Source organism: Aspergillus wentii (assembly GCF_001890725.1).
Source record: "Aspergillus wentii DTO 134E9 unplaced genomic scaffold ASPWEscaffold_4, whole genome shotgun sequence".
Lineage (NCBI taxonomy): Eukaryota > Fungi > Ascomycota > Eurotiomycetes > Eurotiales > Aspergillaceae > Aspergillus > Aspergillus wentii.
In genome coordinates, this window is record NW_024467835.1 from 2,027,602 (window position 1) to 2,046,467 (window position 18,866).

Consider the following 18,866-nt stretch of genomic DNA (forward strand, 5'->3'; position numbering starts at 1 on the left):
ACTCTTTACTTTAATATTTTGATATATTCTTCTCCCTTCTTTTCTGTCGTTTGCTGACGTTTTATCTTTTTTATAATTTCTTGTATTTCTTTTTGCTTCTGTAGTGTTTCATTGCGGCACCACATGAACGCATTTGAAGTGAAGACTTTTTCATGCCATACCCCCCGTTGATTTTGTCATTATCAGCATATGTGATTTTATCTAGGTAGCGTATCTTATAGACACCTTCTCTAATTGAACATACATTCTTTAAAATCGATTCGGGAATATGCGAGGGGGTTAGCTCTTCAGTCTTTTAATTTGGTCCCAAGCCTCGATTAAACAAAAAGAAATATGCGCTAAAGATATTAAGACTAAGATTAATTCAAACGCCACTCCAACACCTGTTTTTCAGTCACCGCTGTAACCGTATATGAGTTGAGGTAACCATTCCCTCCTTGCCGTGAACTTTCCAGTGATGAAGTCTTTTGTACCCGCAAACTATCAACATCCACATCGATAATATCAAGTAGATAAGACCAAGACTGGAGAGAGTCGGTACTCTTATCATCCGTTAAAGCCGATGCTGATATTGTTTCTTCACCACCGCACCAAACCGGTGTATATCTCTCAAGACTGTACACGTACAACGCACCACCCATCGAAAACCGATACGAATGACCCGCACCAGCCTCATAAACAACCATTAACTTTTGATCGTCCGAAGCGGCCATCACGGGACACGAGACTGTCGCGGCGGGCAGGTTGGTATGGTCCCATCGGTCCTCGGCCATGTGGAGGTTATGCGAGATCATGTCTTTGTCTGAGGTGATGGTCTCCATGAGTTTGAGTTGGTCGAGGGGGTGAGTGTTATTCCAGGCTTGGGGGCCGATGTAGGATCTTTTGGATAGGAGGCGGTGGTGGATGGTGATTGTTTGGGGAGTTGTGGAGATGGGGACGTGGGCAATGCAGTATTCGTTTGTGTCGGTTGTTTGGAGGGCTGAGATGAAGAATCTGCTGTCTGGGGCTGGTTGTTGTGAGTCTTGGTGGGAGGTCTGTGGTAGCAGGCGGAGTCCTTTGAAGGCTGTTTTTTCGTCGTCGTGTTCTCGGAATGAGAGGGCTAGAGCGAAAGAATCGAGGTATATGCGGTTGATGTTTGTTTGCCAATAGTTTAGACCAGACTGGTTGTTAGTCATTGATGAGGGGTTTCCTAGGTATTGTACCCGGTTGGGTCTATTTGCCGTAGTTTCTTTGCCAGTGACAACTCGAAGTAATGTGTCGTTGTCCGCGAACTCGAGGGATTCGATGACGCCGTCTGGTTCCTGGTAATTCGGACCCGGTGTCGAGAGAAATACTGCCTCGCTTTCACCTATTATGTATTCCGCCGGGGATGCGATGCTTTCCTTGCTGCTAACGTCGTATATCTGAATCGTCTTGCCCAGTCCGACAGCTACTAGATTTCCATTTGTCGACACTGCAAGTTGGTGCTTCGCAGAGCGTTGGTTGACCGCGAAACCGCCCATGCCGCCTGTTGTCAATGCCCGGCACACACTCGTCCAGAGGGGATATAAGGATTGGGCGAGGGCGAATTCGAAATGATGGCTTTCGTTCCCAAAGTCGAAAATCATCACCCTGGCTCCTTTCAATGCCACCAGCTTCTTGCCATCGCTCGACAATTCTAGGGCTGTGGTGGTGGTGCATCCCTGGGGTATTTCCCTGTTTGAGACTGTTTTGGTGATATGATTACGTTGCCCTAATAGGTTGAGGTTGGCGATCTGGTTGAAAGATGTATTCCATGCTTCTTCTTCAGCGAGGTGGATTGGGGGTAGTGACATCGGTGTTTGTTCCAGGATTGTCTTCAGCATGAAAGGAACAGAGGCAGCGTGTCGCCAATGACTACATGCTACCCGTGCTGAGTGGTATGTTTCCGCATCGGTGAAGAGAAGGATTAACTGAACAAGCTCTGATGGAAGTGTCGTTGCCATGTGGGAGAAATTCTTTATCCAAGGTGCAGCAGATGTCTGAATAGTTCCGCTGAATATCGGGGATATATCAATTGGTTATATAGTGTATGATGACGATCCAAAAAAAAAAAAAAAAAAAAAACCTCTCCCCTGGTACAAAGGGATTGATGTCGTGTGTCGTGCTGAGGGCGAATCAAATTTCACTAGTATGTTTGTGTCACCATGAGGGTAGGACAAGCTGCCAATCCCAAGTGTATCATATATCAGAAGCCAATTGAGATGAGAAGAGGTCTTCAGGCCACCATGCCAGATGGACAGTTGAAGTATGTTGAGAACAGCTCTGCTTACCCTTGCGTGTGACTGAATCCACACGTAAAGCCGCCATTTCACCCATCGATAAATCTACTTCCAATAGAAGTAAAATCGTAGAAAAGTAGTAGTCAAAGAAATAGCACAGCAGTAGTAGGAGTGGATCGTCCGCTGCAAAGGGAAGCATCTACTCGGTCCGGGAAACCCAAAAACAGATACCCGGGCATCACGGCACCCCGGAGGTCGGCACACAACACCACATATATGAGTGCTTCACCGTATGATTCTGATGCCTATCGATGGTGAGAAAAAAGGAAAAAAGGGTGAAGGGACAGCATCCAGATCCCGAATTTGAGCAACATTCTCGGCACCAGTGTGCCGAGCGGAAACGCGGAGCGGCGCATTGTGTGATGTGATGGGATTCTCTGGCTCGAAATCTTGATGTCGATTTGCATCGATTGTCAAAGCGTATCTTATATCCATTCACGTATCGCTGGATATCTTTTGCTCAATTCCCCTCGCTGAATATAACGGCTGTGTGTCCTTTTTCAAACGTGCTGGAATGCTCTGTGTTACTTGCACAAACTGCAAAACAAGACTCGGAATGGAAAGGACATCTATAGCCAATATTGTTGATTTTAGACACCATATTTCCACATAGTGCACAGAGACTCAACGCTTCACTTACCATAATGGTTCTCGAATGAGGTCATGATCGCTGGTCGTGTTGCCGGGTTGGTGTTGTGCTTTTGGATAATGATGCCCGTTAGGGACATAAGGTCACGTGTGGTGTAGTGTATATCAATCAGACTGTCGCGCACCATGCTTGTTTTAAACTTAGCAAGGCAGATTAAGATTCAAGACGTCGTCTTCTCGAGTTTTTTTTTCTACATTATGTGGCTTTCTCTTATGATCTACATTATCCAGCCTTCTGATTACATGATTCTCGTTTCTGAAGATATATTCTCAAAGCGGCTTCCATTCCTGCTTACTCTGAAAGTTTCAGGTCAGAGTCCAAACAACGAATTTACGAATGAAATCTATTTCAATTTAAAGATACAAGAGATCAGAAGTTCTTTTTTTTTAAACAGAGTAACCACAATAGCTTCCGTATTGATGGCGTGAGGAGATGGGTTATTCTCGGTCGAAAATCGGGAAACATTACGGCGCCTTCAGTGCAGTGAGTGGGTTCTGTAGGATTGGTCTAATTTGAAAGGAATGGAATGCTTGTCCAAGTCTACTTGAAGACTGAGCAGCGAATTGATGCTTTAGTTAAATAGCTTTACATAATCATAATTCTTATTCAAATCATTGCCAATGGCTGTATATCATCTCTAGTCCTGTATGCGTCCCGAACCACCCTCATAATCCTCGGGTGTGATCCCAAAACTCTAGATGAGGCGAAAAAAATAGGAGATGGACTCGACAGAAGCAAGGTTACCAGGTGCGAGCGCCTGAGCTAGAAAGAAACGCACCATAAAGTCAATTCTGAGAAACTTGATTTGATGCAAGGTGCCAGATGTGGCGTTGAGAAATCTTAAATATCGTAGGTTGTCTGTCCTCCAACACAGATCGAACCTGTCCACATTCAATAGGTGATGCATGTTGGACATCGAAAGCAAATTGGCTCGTCTCAACAGCTCGATTGGTGTACCATGTCGATTGCTCTTGGAGAGACCAGCCCTTGACGGAACACAGGGGCCTTTGTTCCCTATGCGGTGTCTTGAGAGTGAGGTGGGCATTCGCCCTTCATATGATAATGTTCTTCTCTCGTTTGTAAAGGTCCTTGAGGAGCTTTAGCTTGTTAACACCCATGCTCTGTTTGGGAGCGTTGTTTGGTACGTCGACAATTGCTTTCCTCATCAAGGCCAGACCAATGTGTCCAAAAAAACCCACGATCCTCTCAGCAGAGGACCGTAGCATAGCAGCAAGCAACGAGATATGTGTCTCTTGAAGTTCGCTGGGGGGTAACGATAAGATCTTATGCATGGAAAACCAAAACATAGTATTGGGGAACGGATTCCTGCGCGGCGTTTTGCCAAAATTTCTCAGGGTAAGGGCGGCATACCCAGCACCCAGGGCCGTCATGCGGTCTGCATGGCCTTGTTCACTGATAAAAGGACCATCTGGCCCTTCCCGCCACCAACCCAAAGCGCGCCTGCCAGATTCGGTTTTTTCGTTGCCATAGAATCCCCACAAAGCAGGACAGACCACGCGGTATTTGGCCCAGAGAATATCAACCATATGATAGCCCTTATAGATAAATGCGTCGGAAGAGAATATTTGGGCAGCCACAATGCCGATGGGCTCCGCATGGCCCAGGTTGATCGATGCCTCGGTGAGGAGAGACGATATTAAGCACTTGCAAAATATGTTCAGAGCGTATATCAGGAGCGCCGGCACTTTATTATCCTCGGAATTGGCAATGTTTTCAGGCGGGAACGCTAAGAATTCGCGAATATCAACCGAAGGCTCCGGGATTGAGGCGGCTTGTTCGAGGGTGGTTTTGATTTGTTGTAACTGTATCAAGCATTAGCATGGACACTTTGTCAAATCATGAGGCGATACTCACTTGTGCCTTGTTAGCTCCCTTGCCCTCACGCAGCTGACCCACACACTTTGTAATAGACCGCCGCATGTCTCCCATATTCTGTTTGACGATTGGGTTGGTTTTGCTCTCGGTTTTGAGATATTGTCTAAACCTCTTGAGGTGTTGATGCAACTCGACGTATCGTTGTTGTACTTTGATCTCTTGTTCGGTCAACCGGCCACCACCAATCCGCTTCTGTTGCTCGGCCTGAGCCTTTTGCGAAACTTCCTCCTGGCGCTTTGCTGCTTCTTGTTCAACCTTTTGTGCTTCTGCTTCGCGTTTTCGCTTTTCCTCCTCAAGCTTCTCCCGCTCCTTGCGCTCCTTTTCCTCTTGTGCTGCCTTTCGGGCCTTTTCGGCCTCTTCCTGGGCCCTCTCCTTGGCTTTGCGCTCTGCCTCAAGCCGTACAGCTTCTTCTTGTTCGCGGCGCAATTTTTCTGCCTTTTCCCGTTCAATCCGCTCCCTCTCTTTTCGCGCTTCCTCCTCTTTGCGCAGTCGTTCCCGTCGCTCTTCTTCCTCCACTGCTCTGTAATGATCCTTCAAGGTCTCCTCTGCTTCCTCCAGTACCTGTCCATGCAGAGCAGCGACTTGGTCAAGCGCTGCATTGTGTTGGGCTTCTTTTTCCCGTTCGACTCGGTCTAGACTTTCGTAGAATGATCTCCGTTCGTATGCTTTGACTTTTTTCAATTCGGAGTTGTGGACTCGGAGCTGTTCGAGATCTCGGGTGAGGTCAAGGATCAGCTGCTTCGATGGGCTGTCCAGCTGCGAGGGATAGCTCAATCGTCTCCCCATGGCGTGTGTAATTCTCGACGAAAACGGGTGGAGGAGAAATTTGCGCACGGGAGGTGAACAAAGGATCGGTTGGAGGTGTGGGGAACCGTAGAGATGTGAGGATTCCTAATTACGGAAACTGCTTATCTCATGGGCCATTCGGCAAAAGATCGAGTGGAGGATATGGGTTTCTGGGTATCGGATTGGTTTCCGGAGACGGCGTTTGCTGAGATCAGTTTCAGCTCTAGTGAGCCTCACCAGCTCAGTAGGTCCAGCCTCAACTGTTTGACGACTGTTTCAAAAGTAAATAGTCGGTCAACGTCTAGACGAGTCGATGTAGATCTTCGAACGTGACAGCGCATAAACACGGGGTGGGATTGCCGGAAAGAGAGAAAGGAGACAAAAGAAGGCTGGATATTCTTCCACGGGGAAGTCGGAATGGTATTGCGTAGGACGGAGGGAGTGTGTTCAAGACATTTCACATCTATTGTGGACCGTCAACACCAAGCCAGCGGTTAATTCTCGCCGTCGAACGAGGAACAAAGGGACCAAAAAAAGACAGTCGGGGGACACTGGAAACCAAGCCACGTACCTTTTTTTCCAAACAAGCAAAGAGAGGTATCCAGGAACAAGAAAGAAACGACGGCACCCCCCAAGAAAGAAAAAAAAAAGAAACGCAGGTCAATTGAGCGACGGTGGTTGACAGTCGAGGCCTCTGCGATCAAAGCTTTCCTCGTCCTTTGGTCTGTTGTTGTGCACGGGACTTGGCGGCCGATCCTTAGTCACGGCCAACTAAAAGGCGGCGGCCCTTGTTGGGTTCGGCTCATCGGTCGGGGGAAGCTCTGGGGCTTTGCATCATGATGAACATCATCCTGGAGATCATGAATCTGCAGATTCTAGTGGGCTATCCAGGAGGATCAGAGTGGAATAGAACAGAGAAAAAGACAAAAAAAAATATCAGATCATCTAGCTGACACTCTATACTCTAATCCCTCTCTCTCCTCCCTACACGAAGCACTATTTGAGCAGTTCCTTACAGGTTTACTCAACGGCCGTGGAGACCACAAAGCAGCGACTATTGGGCCGGTCGCTCGCCCAAACACCAACTGCGGGCAGCCTAAAATCCCCTAAAGCGCCCTAGACGGACGCCGCCCACCACGCGGGCGCATCACTGTTATTGGGCTGTATTGGTATTTCTGTATTTTATATGCTATTGTTGGGATCCTATCATGGAGTCATCCATCTTCGCCCATAGCTGCTTATAGCAAGTTGGATGTACGCGGCTAAAGAATGAAGGATCTCAGCGTCACCTCTCGTCATATATAAATGTCAACCGGAGAACCACAAAAGGTGAACCAGCGTATCCGACTGCGACCAAGCACCAGATCTGGTAGCTTTGGCTCTACCAATCCATAGTCACAAGTTAAATTGGGACTAGAAGCAACTCTGTATTACCGCTGCTGTGATTTCCTGCTGCAAAATCCCCGGCTCTCTCTGGTTTCCTGTCGTCTGCCCGACGTATTATATTTCCATTCGTACAGGCAGAGAGACATCACTCTCTCCCCCACACCCTCTGTTGCTGCTGCAACTATTATTGCTTAGGAGATCTTTCTGCCTCTCAATCGCCATCTCTAGCTTCCTCTTTTTTCCCTCCCTCTCTTTCTTTTCTTCTCTTCTTCTCTCTTTTCTTCGGCCTCCTTGTCTTTCCTCCGCCTTTCTTTCTTCCCCCCGCCCCCCTCCTCCCCTCATCATCACCACAACTTACCTTTTTATCTCCCTCTCTCTTCTCTCTTCTCCCCCCCATCATTCCTTCAGATAATTATTTATATTATCATTATTACTGTCATTCTCTCCTCGTGGTCAGATAATACGTCGTTGCTTATTCTTAGCCTCCGTATCTTGTTTTTTTTGTGATTCCACTGAAACAACACCATCCCCTCCGGGGGAAATCTATCCCAAAAAACCAAAAGAGGCCAACTCAACAGCTCCTTACCCTACCTCTTCCCCATTCTTGTCGACTCGTGAGACCGTCATCTCGTGCGTTCGATCTAGAATTAAATAGTTTCTTCGTTTAAAACAAAGAAAAAAAAACATCCAAGGAGCAAAAAAAGTCGAGCAATCCTATCCATCCGGAAACGCAGTCGTCCTTTCCTGAAGCTCGTGGTTTTACCCTGTATGCACTGTTTGGTCGACAGCTTCCCCCATCCGCCCTGCTCGGCCTTTCCCCTCTCCCTCCGTTCACCTCATCTCCATCCAGCCCTCAATCAACGCATCCTCTCGTTCGGTCTCTGACTTTTTTTTTTCCATCCAGAGGCAATCAAACAGGACTCAATCCTGTTTTTTTGTGACTTGCATAGTCCGCTTTTACTCCACAACGGACGCTTCTTTTACGAACGTCCCGTCACCGCTTCCTTCGTATAAAAGGGGAAATTCCCAGCCTGTACTCAAAAAAACGTCATTTCTTGACTGTCATTGATTAAAGGTAAGCCCTTCGTCCTGGACTGCAGGCTTCTCAACAAAGTCTTGACAGTTCGATAGTTGGACATTCCCCTCCCCCTTTTTTCTTTGTGCCTTCCATTCCATCGATCTTCGTTGATGTCACTCGCACGGGGCAATCGCAGCTTCCGTGCCCATTGTTTCCCCTCTTTTCTCTCTGGCTCTTTTCCCTTCAACTGCTTCAACTCTCCTTCTCATCTTCAATTTACTTCATCTCAATCCTTCATCTCACAGTACTGATCCTTCTTTGTGTCTTATCTAGTATAGTACGAACCGTCTTTGTTCTTTTTCCAACACGTTTCACAACAGGGCAATCCTCGGTCGGTCTGCGTTCCGAGTAACCCAAGAAAAGCGTGATCCGACTACTCTTTTTTTCCCCCCCGGTTGACGCCCGTCTTTTGAAATCGTCAGCAATATTCCTTGTACAGGATTTACTCGGTACAAATAGCCAAATTGATTCGCGTTTGGGAAGATGGATCAACAAGGCCAATCAGGGGCCCCCGGCCCCGCTGGTCGCAAGCTCCATATAGCTCACAGGAGAAGTCCATCAGAGCTGACTCCCCTAATGAGTATGTGCTGGATGATGATGCCCCTTCCCTGGTTGTCGAGATATGGCTTACTGACGGTTGATGGCAACAGTGGAACAACTGGCAATACAGCAACAGATTGAACTGCTTCAGCAGCAACAACAACAAATCGCAGCGACGCACCAACAGTATGTTAACATGGGTCTCTTACAACCGCAGCAGCTGGGCCAGGTTTCGGCATTCCCTCCCTCGATCCAAGGCGGTGCATCTATGGGGAGTGGTGTTTCTCCTCAGATCAACGCTTTTCAATTTCCCCAACTGGCCCAGCAACAGCTTGGCGTGCCGATGAACCCTCCGAACCAACACTCCCACCGACGTAACCAATCTGCTCTCCCAGGCATTGGCATGGGGGGCCCTCCTCCAGCTCCATCCTCGGGAGCCTCGGGTTATAATGATTACAACCAGCAACAGCAGGGTAACCAAAAGAATGAGAATGGAAACCATGGCCGTGGCCGCGGAGGACCTCCTGGTGGCGGTCACCAGCGCCGCCATTCTCTCGCCCTGCCGGAAGCGAAGAAGGCTGCAGAGCTCGCTCAGCAGAAGAGGACAGCTTCCGGTTTTCAATTCCCTGGCCCCGGTGCTGGTGGCAACTCGGAAAACACATCGGGCTCAGACGACAAACCAACCTCCAGCAGCCCTGCACCTCAGGGACTTGGCCTTCACCGAGCCGGCAACATTCGGGCTGGTGGTGGCCACGGTCGTAGCCAATCTATGGCCGTAGGAAACAACCGCGGCTCCATGTCCGGCCGCGGAGCAGGTGGCTTCCAATTTCCGCAATCGAATGATGGAGGTCTCGGTGGCCAGTCGGAGAACCAGAGACGTGGCAGTCAGCCAGGCCATGGCCGCTCATCGTCCAGGAACTTTGACAGTAATTGGCGCCAGCCCAACAACCAGAACCAGGGCCAGGATCAGCAGAAGGGCTTTGGACAGCAAGGTAGCGGCTTCCAACCCGGTCACCGTTCCCGCGGATCGATGAACCAGTCGGTCGGCTCCATTGGCCAGTTCCAGTACCCTGGTCAGCCTCAACTCATTCAGCTTCCCCAGGGACAAGTTGTCATGGCTCCCCCGCAAATGTTTGGTGGCCAGCAGCTGAACCCGCTACAGCTTGCACAGCTTCAAGCACTCCAGCAGAATGGACAGCTTAACGGACAGGGCCTTGGCGGCCTCCAAGCCAGTCAGCATGCTCCCCCACAGCTGTCTGTTCAGCAGCAGCAACAGCAACAGCAACAGCAGCGGAAGACGTTGTTCACTCCTTACCTTCCGCAAGCTAACTTGCCGGCTCTTCTGAGCAACGGTCAACTGGTTGCCGGTATCCTGAGGGTTAACAAGAAGAACCGATCCGATGCCTACGTCACTACTGGTGATCTGGATGCGGATATCTTCATTTGTGGTAGCAAAGACCGCAACCGTGCCCTCGAAGGTGACTTTGTTGCTGTGGAGCTTCTGGATGTTGATGAGGTATGGTCTCAGAAGAAGGAGAAGGAGGAAAAGAAGAAGCGCAAGGACATCACCGATGCTCGATCTGGAAGCAATGCTGGAAATGACAAGCTATCCCGGTCGGATTCGGGCGCCAACGGAGATCGTCAAGAGGTTGGCCCCGACGGCAGCATCCGTCGCCGTGGCAGTCTCCGTCAGCGACCTACGCAGAAGAAGAATGATGATGTCGAAGTCGAAGGTCAGAGCCTTTTGCTGGTTGAGGAAGATGAGATCAGCGATGAGCAGAAGCCCTTGTACGCCGGCCACATCGTGGCTGTAATTGAACGCATTGCAGGCCAGATGTTCTCCGGAACTCTCGGGCTCCTTCGCCCCAGTAGCCAGGCGACGAAGGAGAAGCAGGAGGCGGAACGGCAGGCCAGAGATGGCGGTCATGGCCGTCACCACTCGGAACGTCACCAGGATAAGCCCAAGATTGTCTGGTTTAAGCCCACAGACAAGCGCGTTCCGCTTATCGCCATTCCCACTGAGCAGGCGCCTCGCGACTTTGTCGAGAAACACCAAGACTATGCCAACCGCATCTTCGTCGCCTGCATTAAGAGATGGCCAATCACTTCTCTGCATCCCTTTGGTACTCTTGTCGAGCAGTTGGGTGAAATGGGCGACCTCAGAGTGGAGACTGATGCTCTCCTCAGAGACAACAATTTCGGCTCCGATGAGTTTTCCGACGCTGTTCTTAAGAGCATTGGCTGGGAAGACTGGTCTGTCTCAAGTGAGGGTGAGGCTCTGGCTTCGCGCCGGGACTTCCGTGAAGAAACAACCTTCACCATTGATCCCAGTGGAACCAAGGAGCTCGATGATGCTTTCCACATCAAAAAGCTTGCCGATGGAAATGTTGAGATTGGTATCCACGTTGCCGATATTGCTCACTTTGTTAAGGGCAACTCTCTGGTGGATCGGGAAGCCAAGAAGCGTGGCACTGCTGTCTACCTGGTCGACCGCCTTGTCAATATGTTGCCAACGCGTGTTTCCACTGAGCTCTGCTCTTTGCTCCCCGGAGAGGATCGTCTGACGGTTAGTGTTGTATTCAAGGCCAACCCACAGACCGGCGCTGTCGACGATGATGTGTGGATCGGCAAGGCTGTTGTCAAGAGCTCGGGCAGACTAAGCTATGATGAGGTGGATTCTGTCATCGAAGGACAGTCTGATTCTCCAGTGGCAGGCGTCACTGCTGACAACATCCGGGCGTTAAACGTGAGTATACCCTTCATTCCACCCTTTCTACACCCCCAAGTTTACGTTTACTAAAATCGATATTCTAGGCTATCGCGAAGAAGTTCCGGGAGGCAAGATTCGGCAACCGCGTTACGGATGTGCCACCTTTGCGTCTCATGTACCAGCTGGACGACGAGAATGTACCCGTTGAAAACAACATCTTTGACTCCTCTGCCGCCCATGAGCTCGTGGAGGAACTCAGCCACAAGGCCAATTTCTTCGTGGCTCGCAAGTTGATCACTGCCATGCCCGACAAGGCCTTCCTTCGCCGCCAGACACCACCAAACTCCCGTCGTCTCCAATTGTTCAATGATAGAATGAACAGACTTGGATATGACATTGACGTTGCAAGCAGCGGGAGCTTGCAGAGCAGTCTTTGCAAAGTGCAAGATGTTGATGTGCGCAAGGTTAGTTATGCTCCTTTTTAAAGAATTGTATTATCCCAATCTAACACCATGCCACAGGGGATGGAAACTCTTCTTGTCAAAGCCATGCAGCGCGCGAAATACTACGTGTCGAGCACTGTCCAGGATGAGCAGCGTCAGCACTTCACCCTCAATTTCCCCGTGTACACCCACTTCACCAACCCCTCTCGCCGCTATGCCGATATTCTTGTCCACCGTCAGCTTGAAGCAGTTCTCTCGGACGGCACTATTGAATTTTCGGACGACTTGGAGTCTCTCAACAAGACGGCAGATCTCTGCAACACTAAGAAGGATTCTGCACACAACGCTCAGGAACAGAGTGTTCATATCGAGGCTTGCCGTAACATGGACAGGAAGAGGGAAGACATTGGTGGCGACTTGATTAGTGAGGGTATCGTTCTCTGCGTCTACGAGTCGGCTTTCGATGTCCTGATTCCCGAGTACGGTTTCGAGAAGCGTGTCCACTGTGACCAGCTGCCCTTGAAGAAGGCCGAGTATCGCAAGGACTCGCGTGTTCTGGAGCTCTACTGGGAGAAGGGTGTGCCTTCGTCCGCTTACATTCCTGAGGACGAGCGTCCGAAGCCAGCAAACTCTCGTGCGGCTCAGGCAGCGGCTGCCGCGCGCGAAGCAGAGGCAGCCAGAGAGCGTGCCCGGGAAAGGGATGAGGCGATGCGCAAGCAGACTGAAACTGGCACCATGTCCGCGGATGATGTTGATGCTCTTTTCGATGATGACGATGACATCTCGGAGGCCACTGAGATGGCCGCTGGTGTGTCGTTGAACTCTGCTGCCGACCGCTCTACTCAAAGCATGCCACCTTCGCCAACACGAAACGGCCATCTTCAGCAGGCTCCTCACCGTACTCGATCCGACCCCAAGATTGCAACCAGCATGGGCGACGCTCCGGAAGCCAAATTGACAAACAAGGAGAAATACTTGCGCTTGTTCAAGCTTAGAGAGGATGGCGGCGAATACATCCAAGATGTCACTGAAATGACACGAGTTCCAATTATTCTCAAGACCGACTTGAGCAAGAGCCCACCGTAAGTTCCTTTCATGTCTTGAAATCCTATGCTCTATACTAACCATTAATTCCTAGGTGTCTCACTATTCGGTCTGTGAACCCCTACGCTTTGTAGAGGGTCTGGAGCTTTTGATTCACTTCTTCGGATATATGTTTGCATTGTTTACAATACAGTTTTGTTCTCGCTTGGCAGGTTAAATGTTAGTGTGCAGGCATGGATACATCAGCTGCCATGCAAGTCGGACATATTATTATATCACCTCACCCTAATCGGTCCTCACGTGTGTCGTTTTGGACCCCTCTCTCCTCTTTTGCCTGGCGATATTGCTTGATTCAGCCTAGCGTGTTTTTGTTTTAGCCCTTTTAGGGTTCCATCGTGATACTGAGTTGTTTTACTTTATTATACAAGATCACTTTGGTGGATGGGTTATCTGTATGCCTTGCATCGATATCAGTTCAAAGACGAGCATATGGGCAAGGATCCTATGTACACTGATCTCGCCATGCGTGCTGGTGACAGGAGCCACTTGTACAGATGACGAGAATCATGTGGTGAGATAGGAATGGTGTTGCAGATTACGTGGATTGAAAGCTTATCACGAATGGTACCTTGGCAGAAAATTTGTCCATTAATCTTAGATATTTGCATAGCTTATTTTATCAGGCGGCTTCAGATGATTGTATTCTTCTCTTTGCTGCGATAGCTCGTAGAAGAATCAATGTTGTTATGTTCATGAGTATTGTCTCTACTAAAAGTAATCTGTATCTCCTAGCCAGCCATGTAGGCATATACAGTAGGGTCATTGAATTGGATCTTGATAACTAGGCAGTCTCCCTAACCTATTCTAGTAAAATAAATCGATCCCAGCCCGAGAAAACCATGAATAACACCATAATGAATTTTTCCACCCAAATCAAGAGGCCGGCCCAAAGCTCCTACCCTTGTAATAATGCTTCAAAAAGAAAAGTCATGAAAGTCGATCAATCGACCCCTTCCCAGTCCCAAGCGAACGCCGACCCCCAAGCCAAAAAATGCAGGAATATAAAGCAAAAGAAGGTATAAAAAAGTGAAGGTGATGCTAGAAGCAATAATGAATGGGAAATGATATGCATGAAGTCAAGAAGATCAAGCTGAAGCTGTAGCTCACAGTCTGCGGATACCGATTCGGGCTTTTGGTTTTGTAGAACCGGAAGATACCTTTCGTGAACCGAAAACTGGCTTTTTAGCCATTTTGGAGCCTGATGGAGCGGTAGCGGATGTGGATGGGGCGAGGATTGTGGGAGGATAGTTGGGGTTGCTCTTCTTGGTGGCTATGGCCATGTCTCTTGGGCCTGTGAAAGCGCCGCGGTTTTCCTTGCCGTCTCCGCTGGTTCGACGGTGTAGGTCGGGGATGTCTTCGAATATCTTGACTTCATCCCGTGGTCGTCCGGGGTGAGCATTGATGCCTTTATCGAGGACGGAGAGTTTCGGAGACTTTCTAAGAGGTGAGGGGTCACGATCCTCGTGGGAGCAATTGGCGGCGATGTTCTTCTCAGAGGCAGTCATGCCGTCTACATCATTATCGTCTACCTCCATTGTTGTATAGTCCGAGTCCACCGGCATTGTAAGAACAGACAATGGCCGTTTACCGTGGGCGTTCTTCCTCGGACTCGGAGGCGCAAGCTTGACTGGCAGGGGAGACAATGAAGGGTCGTTCTCTTTTGCACCGCCTCCGGGGTTTTCATTTTCGTCATCTGATGATGCCATGTCTTGTTCTTGTTGTTCATCCATTTGGTCTTCTGGTTGCGGTGGTTGGTGGGTGCTTGCGTCATCGTGTTGGTTTTTATTATTCCGGGTATTCTTCTTCATCGTCACTGATTGAACTCGTTTTCCCTTGTGTGATCGCAATGAGCGAGACTCCTCCTGTTCTTGAATGACTGTCCCTGCATCCTCCCCTCTAAGCTTTGCCTCCATCACCGCTGTCTTCAATTCCGCGGGGACCAGGGCATGGATAGACGTCATCAACTTAGCCTGACGGGAAAACGCCCCATAATCTTCCTGTAGCATAGCACCAGCCGTCGAATTCAAAGCAGAGTCAGGATTCGGATAGATAAGAAGGCAGGAAATTGTCTGTTAAATCGAAACACATCATTAGCCCTCTGTCCCTCCAGACCAACCCCCCACTAACACGGAGAAACTCACAATCAATACGTCTTTCAACGTCAGCGTTGGCTTCCAATCCCGCTTCAGCGTATCAACACACACTGCCCCCGTTGACTCTTCCACATTCGGGTGCCATATTCTAGTCTTGAATGAGGCCTTCGGCGGACTCTTGGGGTAGTCTTCGGGCATCTTAAGATGCAATCGCCACAAGCCCTGTGAGTACGGTGTCCCCTGCGGCCCGGCCAGCAAGGTAGTGAGTTGCGTGAGGTCATCGGCTCCATCGTCTGAGGGGAAGAGATAGTTGGGAGGGAGTTCGGAGTCGTATAAGGCGGCGTGGTCCGCTGCGAGACGTTTGAAACCCGAAGGCTGATAATTAGAAACGATGTTAGCATTGAATTGCATGGAATTGAAACTTGAAAACAGGAAAGGCAAACTTACCATGATGTCTGGGACTGATATAGTCCAAATTGAAATTTGGGGAAAGCGAAATCCGAAGACTTGAAACTAGAGAAACTGGCAAGCTTCAATTCAGTGAGGTGGTGGTGAATATGAAACCCCCCAATCAACCAGTAGACAAATAACTTTTCTTGTTCTAGAGTCCGAATAGATGAAACAATCTTATCACTCGCAATGTCCTCAAAATAGTATCCGTAATCCCGTACCACACAAAGAAGCTGAAGAATGGCGTCGATCGCAGCGCTGTGCCGGCCAGATTCGGTTGCCCCGTTGTTCTTTGTTGTGGTGATGTGATTGCTGGCAAAACGCGCACTAGGCCCGATGCGGCCTCCAAACAAACGCGGTGTAAGGGTCAGGTGACTGTGACGCGTATATGTCGCGTTTTAGGAAAGCAAATTGATTATGTAAGGTACTTTGGTCATTTTGGTCAGATGGTGGTCACGGGGTTTGGTTGACAGCAGACAGGCAGGAGTGAAACCATGTCTCACTCGAATGTCAAAATCAGAGACCAAGGACGGGAGGTAAAGGACCCCACTACGTCGATCATCGAGTCGAGTGTCTATTGAGACAGTCGAATGTTTCTTTGTTTAGGAACGGGAAGGCCCTGTTGAGCTGTTCTAGCATTTACAGAGAAGAATGCAACGTTGGTGGATATGGTCCAATGCTCTATTTACCAGATATTACATTAATACTAATAAGCAATGCCATCAATCATGCATATGCGCACTCATGTCGGTCAAGTTCTTTTAAAAGAGGAAAAGAAAACCATCCCAGCAGTGATACATGTTTCCCATTAATAAACAAGGAATCGAAAACCCGCGTGACCATATTTCTCATCTCATAAGTACGAAATTAGCTGCCAGACTTGAATTGATACGGAAAAAACTGCCTCCATCGAAGGGGGGTATTTGACAGAAGTCGCTCAATTCAGTTTGGCATGCAGAATCACTGGCCATCCTTTACATGAAGGCAGCGAGAGCAGCACCGGCAAGACCGACAGTCAGTCCAACGGGGCCAGCAGTGGCAATGGGGGCAGCAGCCTCAGAGGTGGAAGTGCCGGACGTGCTGCTGGCACTGGACGACGAGGTGCTGGAGTCGGAAGTTGTTGAGGAAGAGGTGGTCGAGGTGGAGGTGGCAGTGGAAGTTGAGGTAATGCCAGAAGACGACGCACTGACAGAGGCGCTGGTAGATCCGGTCACCGAGGCACTGCTAGATGGGACAGTGGTGAAAGAAATGGCACCAGAGCTAGATCCAGGAATGAGGGTACTGGACTCGCCAGTCTCGCCCGCTGGGGTCGAGACTGCGGGCTGCTCAGAAGTTGCGACAGCAGGTTGCGAGGTGGCAGCAGCATCCTGCGAGGTAGCGGCGTCAGGCTGGCCGGTGACAACGCCCAAGGTGTTGGTCTCCGAGGCGAAGCTAACAGCAGGGTTCTCCTATGAAGTGAGTGGTCAGGATGCTTCAATGCGAGATGGTCAAGGCTCAGACGGGTATTCTTACCACAGGAGCAGAAGACTGCTGGGCAACAGCCAAAGCCGAGAAGGCGAGGAGGAGGAGAGAAGAGTGCATTTTTCCGGGGATGTATGGGAATAGGTACTGCTTATCGATTAGATAGCAAGAATGTGGAGGATAAGGTGACAGAAGAATGTCAAGTTTATTTTGAGATGGGGGAGAGGTGAATGGGAGAGATAAAGAGAAAGGGAAGGAAAGCAAAGGGAAAGGTGAGAGAGGATTCAATAAATACAGCAGCACCGGGAGCCTAGGACCGACGGGGTATATAAATAGGCAAGGCGAGCAAATAAAAGATCAATAATGGCCAAATAAAAGCCTCGACTCGCTCCGATGTGTATGCATCAGTCCTGCCCGTTCCGCTGTACAGATCGCAAATTCGTACAAAGGTTCCACCTGCCAAGGGAGAGAGCCTTTCTTCTGACAAGAAAGAAACAGCTAATTAACGAGATTGTCTGACAGGGAGAGAGATGACAGGGTAGAAGAGAACGGAATTGCTATCTTTGGCCACAGCACATCATCAGCATCGTCGGCATCATCATCAGCTGTTGTTGTGCTGCTCCACTCGCCAGCATGTGTCAGCCCATCCACCAGCAGAGAACATCTTCTTTTCTTCAGTTTTGCCTCTATTTTTTAATCCTGGTAGAGAGAAATTATCTTCTTCTTCCTTCACCCCACAGTGGACCAAGCATGAAAGCCCTGGACCCTGGAAGGCTGAAGGAAGCAATAAACCAGCCGGAAATGAGTAATAAATTCCACGAACGAAGCAATAGAAAAAAGCAATAAAAAGAGGCTAGGAATATGATGCATTGACGGAAGAATACTTCCATCTGTCAGACTGCCAAGGGAGAAACCTAGCAAGACAGACAGGACAGGCACCGCTCAATCCTCGGCCGTCCACGTACGAAGCATACGCAATACAGGCTGATTGATAACCACCAGATGACCACGCCAGCCACGGTTCATCCTCTAAGGTGTCTGCATGGGCAATATTAACTACACTTCCTGCCTTCCAAATGGCTGCTTATTGGCTTTGTACCCGTTCATGTGGTCTATATATATAGAGCTTTTGCCCTTTCTGTACCCACGCCTGTATGCGAAAAATCTTAATGCCTCGTGAGCTTACCTAGGCCTGTAGTGGTGAGTCACTCGAGATACAAAATCAATTAAATACCAACTGGGGCTGCAGATCAATGCTTTTAACATGTCAGGCCAACCAAGTTGGCTGGTAATGGGGTAAATGGCCGTGATCGTCCAGACAGTATGTATGTGCTAGATTCGGTGCATACAGTAAATCCTTCAAGTCATTGTTCTTGTTGGATAGTCTAACCCCACGAGTCATGCAAATTCTGCTCTCGAGTGCCGACAGTAAGTACATCCAACAGGGTCTCTATTTAGAAGCTTGTGTCTCTCTGTTACATCTTGGCCTACTTACGTGGTTAGCATGCCGTGGTAGTCTGAATATTTTCAGACATGAGAATAGCTGGCAGTAACAGATAGACAGAATCAAACTGAATGAAAGCTTGTACTACAGACTGCGTACTCGAAAACCAGTCCCAGGACGAAAGTTCAAAGCCAAACTTTACTCCAGTCGAGGCAATTAATAAACCATCCAGAAAATCATGCAAGGGAAAAGAGAGCCACATCGGAATAGGATCACGACTGGCTGCAACTTACCCCTCCCCTCAACCGAAGCCTTCCCCCCACCTCCTTTTCTTATTTTTCTTCGCCTGAGATGTAAAGAATGCGGTGGAACTAGGCCAATGAAACTTGGCGACAAAAATAGTATTGAACAACATCCCGTCTTCTGGGGAAGTGAAACATCTTCGACAATCTGTCTGGTATCGTGTAGATTCATTCCTTGCCACTACCTACTTCACATATTTCAAATGCTATTGTGTCTACTGACA

The 18,866-nt window shown here is 49.0% G+C and overlaps 5 protein-coding genes across 5 annotated transcripts; 2 read left to right on the forward strand and 3 right to left on the reverse strand.

The window, feature by feature from the left end:
• Positions 1 to 16: 16 nt before the first annotated feature.
• ASPWEDRAFT_508022 (F-box protein) lies at positions 17 to 2,317 on the reverse strand. Its single transcript, XM_040837498.1, has 2 exons — positions 2,292 to 2,317; positions 17 to 2,146 (listed from the first exon to the last, which is right to left on the reverse strand). Exon 2 carries the CDS (start codon positions 1,962 to 1,964, stop codon positions 360 to 362), a length of 1,605 nt encoding a protein of 534 aa, XP_040689095.1. The 5' UTR covers positions 1,965 to 2,146; positions 2,292 to 2,317; the 3' UTR covers positions 17 to 359.
• Positions 2,318 to 4,001: 1,684 nt separating this feature from the next.
• Positions 4,002 to 5,631, reverse strand: ASPWEDRAFT_110438 (putative RNA export mediator Gle1; the record flags this gene model as incomplete). Its single annotated transcript, XM_040828171.1, has 2 exons — positions 4,002 to 4,772; positions 4,825 to 5,631. 2 exons carry the CDS (start codon positions 5,629 to 5,631, stop codon positions 4,002 to 4,004), a joined length of 1,578 nt encoding a protein of 525 aa, XP_040689096.1.
• A 2,947-nt stretch (positions 5,632 to 8,578) lies between these two features.
• ssdA (mRNA-binding translational repressor SSD1) lies at positions 8,579 to 12,966 on the forward strand (the record flags this gene model as incomplete). Its single annotated transcript, XM_040828209.1, has 5 exons — positions 8,579 to 8,675; positions 8,746 to 11,381; positions 11,450 to 11,809; positions 11,867 to 12,870; positions 12,927 to 12,966. The coding sequence occupies 5 exons, from the start codon at positions 8,579 to 8,581 to the stop codon at positions 12,964 to 12,966; spliced, it is 4,137 nt and encodes a 1,378-aa protein (XP_040689097.1).
• Positions 12,967 to 13,995: 1,029 nt separating this feature from the next.
• On the reverse strand, positions 13,996 to 15,927 carry ASPWEDRAFT_155192 (putative ubiquitin conjugating enzyme E2; the record flags this gene model as incomplete). Its single annotated transcript, XM_040829682.1, has 3 exons — positions 15,433 to 15,927; positions 15,034 to 15,360; positions 13,996 to 14,961 (listed from the first exon to the last, which is right to left on the reverse strand). The coding sequence occupies exons 1-3, from the start codon at positions 15,433 to 15,435 to the stop codon at positions 13,996 to 13,998; spliced, it is 1,296 nt and encodes a 431-aa protein (XP_040689098.1). The 5' UTR covers positions 15,436 to 15,927.
• A 486-nt stretch (positions 15,928 to 16,413) lies between these two features.
• On the forward strand, positions 16,414 to 17,040 carry ASPWEDRAFT_28060 (uncharacterized protein; the record flags this gene model as incomplete). Its single annotated transcript, XM_040833085.1, has 1 exon — positions 16,414 to 17,040. One exon carries the CDS (start codon positions 16,414 to 16,416, stop codon positions 17,038 to 17,040), a length of 627 nt encoding a protein of 208 aa, XP_040689099.1.
• Between the last annotated feature and the right edge of the window lie 1,826 nt (positions 17,041 to 18,866).